The 10,819-nt window shown below is 33.6% G+C and overlaps 2 protein-coding genes across 2 annotated transcripts; both read right to left on the reverse strand.

Moving 5' to 3' along the window:
- Nucleotides 1–7,954: 7,954 nt before the first annotated feature.
- On the reverse strand, nt 7,955–9,764 carry LOC129950069 (uncharacterized). Its single transcript, XM_056061858.1, has 3 exons — nt 9,614–9,764; nt 8,240–8,513; nt 7,955–8,180 (listed from the first exon to the last, which is right to left on the reverse strand). Exons 2-3 carry the CDS (start codon nt 8,475–8,477, stop codon nt 8,014–8,016), a joined length of 405 nt encoding a protein of 134 aa, XP_055917833.1. The 5' UTR covers nt 8,478–8,513; nt 9,614–9,764; the 3' UTR covers nt 7,955–8,013.
- LOC129950068 (G patch domain and ankyrin repeat-containing protein 1 homolog) lies at nt 8,520–9,607 on the reverse strand. The gene has a single exon (XM_056061857.1). The coding sequence runs from the start codon at nt 9,568–9,570 to the stop codon at nt 8,563–8,565; it is 1,008 nt and encodes a 335-aa protein (XP_055917832.1). The 5' UTR covers nt 9,571–9,607; the 3' UTR covers nt 8,520–8,562.
- Nucleotides 9,765–10,819: the final 1,055 nt, after the last annotated feature.

Below are 10,819 nucleotides of genomic sequence, written 5' to 3' on the forward strand. Positions count from 1 at the left end.
ACCGAGACGACGACGAAAGCGACATAACTTGTACCATGGCCTTCATGTCACATTTCTCTCGCTTTCTCGCTCTTCCCCATGGGCTTTTGGATATTTTAATCAGCTTTTGGCCTTTTTCTTTATACTTTTTTTTGTTTCTGTATAGTTGCTTTTGCTTCTGATTCCCCACCCCACACACAAATTGCTGCTCCAAAGCAGTGGGCAATAGATACGAATGTATCTCTCTATCTATCTTTATGCCTATAAACCTAAACCTATCTAAATATATGTATAAACATTCTACGTACATATATTCTACATTGATTTTACGCGCTGCTAGTGAGAAGATATGTGTATCTATCTATGTGGGAGCAGCTTTGGATCGCATGAAGGTGTGTGGTTTAATGTGACGGTATTTTGTTTGTCTTCTTATTTCGCGTGGCACACATCGAAAGCGAAACTTCAAAAGTGCCAATGTGAAGATAGTGGGCAGCAAAATATACAAAAATTGTGTGGTTAAGGCGACATTTGTTCATATTGTAGGTATAGGTTAGGATTGGTAGGGAGCTTCAGCTTATGGATGAGAAAGACTTGGAGAGTTTATTTTGTTTTCGTTTTTTTGAAACAACTTGTTGTGGAGATTAACAAAGAGAGAGAATGACAGGAAAGCTTTTCAATACTCGAATTACGGTTGACAGCTGTAAAATTATACCAACATGCACTTGGAAAAGTCCTTTTAGATGTGGGCCACTGTGGCGAATACGTGATTTTTGTTGTTTATTTTTTCAATGAACTTAACTTTAAAGTGCAGGAACTGGGATACTGTAAGTTTTACTTTCTTGCATTGCAGGGTGGGTCAAAATATATGAAATATAATACTGAAATAAAAAGGAAAGAATATAATGTAGATATGAAGCTTGTATTCATGTTAAATGACGTTAATAAAAACTGTAGTAGGGTGTATCATTTAGAGATGTTTGCGCGTGCAGGTTGTACGTACGTTCAAGACGCTTTTGTCGTAGTCCATATCTCAAGAACCAGTAAAGATATCGACTTCAAATAAATTTTTGTATACAGATAATAATGCAGAAAAGACCCTTAAAAATTTGAGTGGGTGGGTTTTTACAATAGCAAATTAAAAAAATAAAAATTTTTGTTAACCCGAAATATCTCAAGAACTAATAATGCTAGCGATTTCAATTAAATTGTATATTATATATTGTAATGTGATACCAAACTAGTATATTTTTGGAAAAAAATTCAATTAAAGTTTTTTTTATAAATCAAAAAAACTGAGAACAAAATAATTATCTACTCGAATATCTTACGAACAAAGAATAATTTTAGATTCAAACGAATTTCATGCAAATAAAGTTTTTGAAATCTGGTAATGGTAAGTAATAAATTTTGAGAAAAAACGAATTTAAAGTTTTAACAAAAACAATTAAAACCTAAAAAGAGCATAACTAAAAGTTAGCAAAAATTGATTTTCTTAAATATTCTTTAAAAATTAAAAATATTGAGCATATTCATAGATGTTTTCTAAACTCTTGCTAAATTGTTACCAAGCAAATGCAGAGTTTAGGCTAATTATAAATAAATTTAAACCTTAGTTTAGGGCTTCACCTGGGGTTTAACTATAAACATAGGAAATGCTGTGTTTAAGAACTAATTATCACAGCCAAATGTCATATCTGTTTTTTGTTTGTGAATTAAAAAGCTGAAAAAGTAAATCATATCAAATAAAATGTACGTGAACTTGAAAATAGTCGATTGATACCGCAATTGAATACCATTTTTTCTGCGGTTCATCTTCATTGTTGTTCATCTAAAATATTATGGAATGTTGTTTGTTGTTTTTTTTTTTATTTTTAACTTCCCATAACAAGTTATTGTAATGGGTCCGATTTGTCAAATTGAAAATTTTGACATTTCTCGACGTTTCAAGTACCGCGTTTACAAGGAGAATTGAATCCGAATTGAATCAGGATTTAGCGCCGTATAGACCTGAATCGGGGAATCGAGTTATTGGTGTGTAAGGTTTTGCTTGTGCGCTTGCGATAAGTTTTTTCCATCTTGTTTGTTCTGCGCTCTTCTTTGTGTTGAGAGCATTGTTATAAAATTTGAAATTTATTTGAAAGTTATTCACGAAGCAGTACGCACACAAATAAAACCCAAATGTCATTTCGATTCCATTTGAATTCGATTCCTCGATTCAGTGCCACCATATAGCTGGATCGAAATTTCAATTCGATTCGATTCCTCGATCTCCTCTTGTAACCAGGGTAAAGAGGTCCCTAGCGTCGAAATATTTTTTTTTGTGTTGGTCTGTCATTTGAAGTATAATTGTTGTAGAATACAACCTTAACCTGGGGTTCTACTAAACAAAGCTGGAAAATTGACTATGAATAAGAGCAGTGTTTATTTAACCAACAAGACTTAAACTATAGGTCAAGAAATAACGACTTTAGTAATTCTCTATGAATACGACCTATTGTCTTCAAACTAATTGCATCTTATAGAAAATGTTGTGTTAGTTAAATTTTTATAAAAATCCGACTGTCATTTTTTTCATAAAAATTAAGATCTACCAAAAATAGCATGCAAGATTGGTAAAACTTGATGTTTGATTCCCGATACCTCGTTAATAAATGGAGATATTGACTTTAAAATTTTGTATGAATAATGATAGTGGTTAACTTTAAAAACATTTTTAAAAGGATATAAGCCAAATTATATGGTTAACTTTAAAACCATAATTTTATGGAATAATTCTTATATTAGTAAATCATTGAAAGTAATTTATTTGAGTATATGAATTGAAATCATTTTTTTTTTAATTGTACGTACACTTTTTGGCGTTTAATAATTTACACAGTATTTTATTGATACATTTTTGATATTATTATTATTATTATTATTATTATTATTTTTATTATTATTATTATTATTATTATTATTATTATTATTATTATTATTATTATTATTATTATTATTATTATTATTATTATTATTATTATTATTATTATTATTATTATTATTATTATTATTATTATTATTATTATTATTATTATTATTATTATTATTATTATTATTATTATTATTATTATTATTATTATTATTGTTATTATTACTATTATTGTTATTATTAACATCTCGTATGATGATATCCTTCGCATTGAGATGCCTGATGATGCCTTCCTGGTTGGCTATGCTGACGACATCGCCGAGGTGATTACGGCACGAGACACCGATAGCGCACAAAGAAAGCTAAACCAGGTCATGCGACGAACAAATTCATGGATGGAAGAGCATGGACTCAGCCTAGCCACGGAAAAAACAGAGATAGTTCTTCTGACGAGGAAAAGGATTCCTACACAAATTGACTTCCAAATCGGGAACGAAGTAATAAGAAGCAGTGCGACAGTGAAGTACCTGGGATTGAGGCTCGACACAAAGCTAACCTACTGGCAACAAATAAAGGCAGCATCGGAAAGAGCATCAAAAACTACCACTTCACTCAGCAGACTGATGGCGAATATAGGGGGACCAACGGCCAGTAAGCGAAGGCTACTGATGGCGACAACCCATTCCATACTTCTGTATGGCAGCGAAATATGGGCGGACGCACTTAAGCAAGAGAAGTACCGTAAACAGATGGCGGCAGTGCAAAGACGCGGAGCTCTCCGTGTGGCAAGCTCTTATCGAACGGTATCAGAACCAGCTGTCCTTGTAATCGCTGGAGTGACCCCTATCGATCTCCTAGCAACAGAAAGGAAGTACGTCTACGACAAAAAGGCGGAAATGGGAGTGGAAGCGGCAGCCGAGCAGGCTAAGCAGCTGACCATACAGAAGTGGCAAGAGCGCTGGTGCGCAGAAATCAGAGGACGATGGACGGCGAGGCTGATCAGAAATGTGGCAGAGTGGAAGGATCGGAAACACGGCGAGGTTAATTATTACGTCACCCAGTTACTCACCGGACACGGTTACTTCAACGCATTTCTCCATAAGATCGGTAAAACGAGTAGCCCAGCCTGCCAGTACGGGGACTCCCAAGAAGATGATGCACAACATACCTTCTTTATCTGCAGCAGATGGGCAGCACAAAGAGAAGAACTGGAGAGAAACATTGGCACCATCACTCCAGAGAACATAGTCGAGAAGATGCTTAATAGCCAACATAACTGGAACCTGATTAGTACATACACGCATCAGCTCCTCAGAAACAAGAAAAGAGAAGAAGAACAGTTCCGCGTTCCTAACCTTTCCTAACCTATTAATCTACTAACCTAACCAAATCTAACCAAACCACCTTGAACTAACGTAACCTAACTTCACCTAATAAAAGATTAATCTAAACTAACGAAACCCAATTAATTTAACCTAATCCTTACATAACCTTCCTAACCTAACCCTTCCTAACCTAGGAACGAAGTAAGCAGAAGAAGAAAAGATCCTGCTAAAAGACGTGAGCCCAGAATGGGCCGTACAACAGGACCCCCTCCTGAAGAAGTGCAATCCCGTAGTCCCGAGGGAGGGATCTTCGAGACACTTTTGGAGGTTTAGCCGGTATGCCATTATAAGGTTTTCAAAAATTTGTATTTTTTCCTTGGTGAGCCCGGCACACGGGGAGGTATGGATACCTCCTTATGGTGCGTAACGCATTCCTCCACAAGTAAAGTAAAAAAAAAAAATTATTATTATTATTATTATTATTACTAATATTTATTAAATTAGTACCTAAATGAATTTTATATTCACTAAACTCTCAACCTAGAATTAATTTCCAGACTTAATTACTGGAGTGATAAATACAATTTAAGATCAATATTATTGCTTCGTTTTTGTTTTTAAAATTTTAAAAAGTTATTTATTATTAGGTACATACATTTAATTTATATCATCGATAGTGATGTTTTTTTCAAAGATAAGCCAAGTTGTGGATTGATAGTACTTAGAAGGTTGATAAGACTTCTGGGCAGGTAAGGATATGAAGTTATTGCCTTTACAAAGATGACAGAAAAGAGGTTTGTGTGCCATGTATGAGTGGTATAGAAAACCCCAAGTGTTGGAATTTGCTTAAATCTGATACACATAAAACAAGGGGAAAGTTCGCTTACCACGGTGGAGTTAAAAAATAATAAAAGACTTTTTTTACAAGTGTGTAATGCATGAATTTTAATCTTAATAAAAATTACCTATGAAAAAATATTATGTCGAGTGTCCTTTTAACAGCTTGAGAACTTTAAATGATAATAAAAAATGTTTTCTGAGGTAAGGAACTTTGAAATGAATTAAAAGACGGATACGTTTTTTAAATTAAATTTAAATTTAATTTTTTGGTGGCCAGAAACAGTGTTGCCAACTTCTCATAAGAATTTATTATATATTTGTTTGGATTTGAATTCTTTATTATTCTTTATCTCACAGTTTTTAAAGAAATGCGTATAATTAGTTATGTATCTCCTAAGTGAGAATAAAAATTCAATTCCGTTTATAAATTTGTCATTCTTCTACTGTGTCAATCTGACGAGAAAACTCTTAAAAATCTCAGAAACATAGATTTATGGCCTTAAAAGCAATTCTATCTTCTGTTTGCTTTTTATTCCTTGAATTTAATATTAATATTTTATTTTTTTTTCATCTATTAAAGAAAAAATTGTTTAATAGTCTTGACTTGGTTCAAAATCAAAGAAAAGAAGCGAAATCAATTTAAAAATCGATTTAATAACTCTCAGTTTGTCTTTAAAACTATTTTTGTTTTTTAAAGTTTAAAACTCAAGCATTTCTTCATTTTCATTAATTTCCTTATAACTCTTTTTAAATTTATTATTGAGTTTAAGGAATTCGATCCTATTTTAGTAAAACAAAATTCTAACGATGTATTAGTTAATTTAAATCAAAAAAAAATATTTTTTGAACAATCGCCTACACAAGTAAAATGATTGCTCGGCCGAAAATGATTGCTTAGACTCCAAATTTTGAGGCTCTAATAAATCGAAATTCTATCTTAAACTCAGATCCTAATCAATTGTTAAGCTTTAGAATTTAATGAAGGAAATTTGGTCTTATTTACACATACCTCCATATGTACTTATTTTCTCTTATAATCAAGCAGTTTTCAAAGGTTCCAAATAAAAAGCTTTTTGTAAAAGAAAGGATTAGACAGGCATTAAATTTTTAACCAAAGAAAGATTTTGATTCTTGTTTGTTGTCAATAATAAATCCAAATCGGCTGTTTTGTTTAACCCATAATTAACGTCATAAATATGACTTAAAATAAATAAATTGGGTGGCGCAACAGTCCGTTGAGTCTTTTGTTCTTACTCCGTACAGATTTACTCAAAGTGGCACAAATCAGTAAAATTTTAATAGGAGGCATGCCTCAGCTAGAAATGTTATAGAAAAAACCAATGGAAATCTTAAAACTCGCTTTAGATGCTTATTGAATACATTGTATTATTCGCCACAAAAGGTGGTGAAAATTGTTAACGTCTGCTTCATAACATTTGCAATATAAACCTAGAATTGAACAAAATGATTCTGATAAAGAGGTACTTTCCAGAAGAGGCAGCCCTTATAAGAGATTCAATTCCACAAACTATGTTTTCTTCATAATAATAGAAAAAAAAGTAAACACATTTCTACCATATTTATTAATTTTTTTATTATTGAATACTTAAAAAACAAAAAGGAACTTCGGGTACTAAAATAATAAAATAGAGATCATTACAAATTTTAGTTTTCTAAATTAAGTTTCATCTCTTTTTCTCTTTATTTCGTTCTTCTCAGCATGAAGTCTTTAATCTTCCGTATTATATCTTTCTTTCTCAGCGTTTTGTTCTTTTAAAACATCGCAAAGTTTCTCAATTGCACGATAAGTTCTTTTTAAATAAAATGGGTGGCGCAATAGTTCGTTGGGAACCAGGGCCTAGTGACTTACAACTCTCAACCATTCCTGTGTGCGAGTACTGTTGTCAGGAATGGAAGGGATTTACAATTTTAGGCCGAATCCGAACGGCTAATTTGAGAAAGCAATTTTTTATGACAAGAATCACTCTTGAAGGATTTGTCAATTCAGTACCCGCGAACATTAATTTTTTTTTTTTAAATTAAGGTGGCACTTTCTTTTCCTTGGATATTTCAATGGATTCAGTCATATTTGTTATAATCGTCTTCAAAGTGGCTTTTTGTTCTTCCATGTATTTAAACATTTTATCTGGCCTCTCTACATTTTTTCTTGTTTTTGGTAAATTTTTGTTCAATAAAACAGCTAAAGACGAATATCTTTTTAGCATGTTTTTGCGCTTCATTTTTATCGCAAGAACTTACAGGCGATTCAATTTTGTGTGAGTTGTTCCATTTTGGAGCTAAATCACTAAAAGATCTAAAGAGACTAATGGCAGAAATTGGAAGAACATTATTTCCTCCTCCACCTGTTGCTTTAGCTTACCTTTTGTTGTGTGCGAGTTTTTTGCGTGTTTTGAACGATAAAGAAAATATTTTATCAAATGCATATTTTGTGTACACCTTCTTCCACCCAGTTACGCCTTTTACTGGCGGTCCCTCACTGTTTAAGGAAGTGGACAGATTAGCCCACATTGATTCAGAGTGGACTTTGTCTCCACTTGAGAAGCCTCTCGCTATGATCGGATAATCCTCAATCCATTTCAGGAATACCTTCTCCTGTCTTATATTTGTATGTTTTCCAAACGACTGAAATTCATAAGAATCTGCAACATAAGTTCTGGACATATCTACAAGAAATGTACCCACCTTTGCCAGTCACGAAAGCTAACGTCACGCCTCCTCCAGTGCTAAGCCATCTATCATGTGTAAGTATATTCTACCCTTACGTCGCTTACCGTTTAATTTGATGCAAACAACTTTCCGAGTTGATTCTTTCAGAGTATATTCAATTTAGAACTTAAGAACGTCTCTCAATAAGCCGAAATTTAAAATTAAAAAATATTACTTTTCTAGAAAATAGGTTTATATTTATTCTACATTCTTAACAAAACAAAAATCCTACATTTACAAATAAGGCAAATTAGCTTTTAAAGCATCAAAGTCTTTCTTATCCATGGGTTTCAAATTGGCTCCCGAATACGGAGACAATTGTTCCAGATCTCGATGCTTGTTCACTAGAATCTTTTGGTCTGATCGAATTTTATTGATTTCAGCTGCGATCACAACTTGATCTGCAAATTTCAAATACCTATTTAGTCAATCAATATTCCAAACAATTCTACAATCTAACCATTTTTCAACAATTCCAATGCTTTGTTCCGTTCCATCTTCACCAATGTGCTTCCAAGAGTGATCCACAGCTTCTTCTCATCGGGGCAGTTTTTCTCAATCTCTCTGATGGCTTCTCGTGTGTATTGTCGTCGTTTGTCCAGCGCAACCAACTCCTGCTTATTGACCAGAATCTCATCGGCCACTTCTTCGGTGGCGGTGATTATTTCGACAATTTTCTCTTCGTCGGTTTTGGCCATTGTGGGTGCAGAGGAGCGTGATTGGTGTGCGATTATCTGGAACAGAAGACGAGAGAATAGGTCAAATAGGAGAATTTTTGTTGTTCTAAGAGAGTTCCCGGCGTAATCTCCGTTCCCGTTTCCATTCAAGTTGCTTCTCACGACGCATGTCGTTGCGATTCTTGGTCTTAGGACGCTCGACGTATTTGATGGCATTCAAGTCGTATTGACCGAAATGTGTCACTCTTGCTGGTTCCTGCTGTGTTCCGAGACCTGTTCGTGGCTTTCGGATGACTGTCTTTACAGGAAACAGTCGACCGGTGTTTGTGGGTCCAAGACCACTTTCCTTATCCCAGCCTTGTTTCAGCATGATTTTAAGACCTCTATTTTTAGCGGGAATAGTAAAACGATTCTTGGTTTGTTTGTCCTTCTTTCGATTGAATTGGTGGACAGTTGAAGTGACATGGTCACGCAGGGAGGTCTCTTCAAACTTGCGTCGACAGACATCGCAAAAGAATTCCTGGTGCACGATATTTTGACCCTCATCTCCGTCATCTTCTATTTCAATTGCCTCATCGTCATAGTTGCACCTGGACAATATATGCAGAATATTGTAGAAATGTTTCTTTTCTGCCAAAGAATAAGCCGTGTTTCCACTTTTGTCTTGAACACTTATGTCAGCTCCCAAACCAATCAAAGCACCAAGTGCTTCAGCGGAGCCTTCACAAGCTGCCATCATCACTGCCGTCCAACCAAACGAATCTTTTGAGTTAATATCACTTCCACGGTAATCGAAGCTTCGAATAGTTTCTACATCATTCGTCATCGATGCCCTAAAGAACTTATTTTGGTCAAATGGAACTTTCGGAGGAGACGATGTTGGATTTGCTGAGCACGCTTCTTTCTTTTCCCTAGGAATTAGTTTTGGAGCACTTGTGGGCGGATCATTTATTAGTTCTTGATAAAATTCTTTGACTTCTTCACCGTTTATATTCGCAACTTGATATTTATCTTTGTAAGTTGACGATGAAGGTTCCTCAACGATTGCTCCTTGGGTCACAAAACGTTTGAGAGGAATGTGTAATGTGGCCAAAGCTCGCCAATTTGGATGCATGACTGGATACTTATTTATCGAAACAAATAGAAAAAGAACAAACCTTTATGTTTTCTGAGAAATTAAATCAAGCTTATGTATTCTATGGATGTGGTTAAAGTTTTTAATTAAAATTTAGATAAAAATATCTTAAATCAAACTCTTCACAAAATCTCTAATATAGAATTGTCAAAAATGAAGTTTGCAATGAACACATTCAGACAGAAACAAACAATTGACTAAATTCAAACTAAGATTCGTGATTAAAATGTACAGCGGATTGGAAATGCAAGCCCACGTCCTTAGAAAACTGAGTTTGCAGCGAATTTGAGTTTATTTAGAAATAATCTTCGTAATTTAGGTTTAATGTGAAGCTTAGAGTCAGTGTTTTGAAAAAAAGAAGTAAAAGGGAATGTTTATGTACATTTCAATGGCAACAAATATTTGTTCTGTTATATATAACCAAAATAAAAGTAATTAAACTGTTTTTGTGTTTAATTTGTTGTCACCAGAGACTTACGTAGGGGTCTTGAGAAATAGTCAATTGATGTCACAGGTTTTCTTATTTCAAGAAAAATCAGTGTATACACTTTAAACTCAATAAAACAGAAGTCGATGTACAAAAATTGGTGACTTAAAATTGTTCAATAAATATGAAACCACGATTATTGAGCTTTGTCCCTTAAAATCACGGTTACAAGCATTTGAGCAAAAAATATCTGATTTAGTAAAAAATACATTTATAAGCGTAATTCGCAAAATTAGATTTTTATATTTTGCTAACTCAAAGAGTAAAAATCCAATAGACTTGAAATTTAAACTGAGTCCTCTTGAATATATGAATTTACTCCACGATAATGTTGAATACTTTTGATTGGATGAAAATTTAGGGTTTGATATAAAAATCAAGACTACAAAAGACTTTTTCCGCTACATTTTGCAAGACATCATCTAGTTTGTGTTACAGAATCAAGACCTCTAGCACATAAGGCGCTTATCTATCGCTTTTTGTACGTGAAAAAATTATCAAACATACTTTTTATATGAAAACAAAATATACTTTAACAGTTCTTCACACAAAATTCAACAAGTACTTAAATTCCAAAAAAAAACTCATCAAAATTTCCAGCGTCTACACTGGAAAAAAGAACCCTAAAGACTGTAAAATAAATCACACTCATTTTTAGACTTGTCTGAAATGTTTGTTTTCTAAAAAAAAGTAATTGGAATCGTGTACAATTAAAAGTGCAATGATTCCTTTAATTTTTGG

This window comes from Eupeodes corollae, chromosome 3, assembly GCF_945859685.1.
Source record: "Eupeodes corollae chromosome 3, idEupCoro1.1, whole genome shotgun sequence".
Classification (NCBI taxonomy): Eukaryota; Metazoa; Arthropoda; class Insecta; order Diptera; family Syrphidae; genus Eupeodes; species Eupeodes corollae.

Excerpts from the sequence above, each read along its gene's own strand:
- LOC129950069 (XM_056061858.1), bottom strand. The coding sequence starts at position 8,477 with ATGGCCAAAACCGACGAAGAGAAAATTGTCGAAATAATCACCGCCACC. Across the intron at positions 8,181-8,239 it reads ATTGGAATTGTTGAAAAATG|ATCAAGTTGTGATCGCAGCT; the intron begins GTTAGATTGTAG and ends TGAAATTTGCAG.
- LOC129950068 (XM_056061857.1), bottom strand. The coding sequence starts at position 9,570 with ATGCATCCAAATTGGCGAGCTTTGGCCACATTACACATTCCTCTCAAA.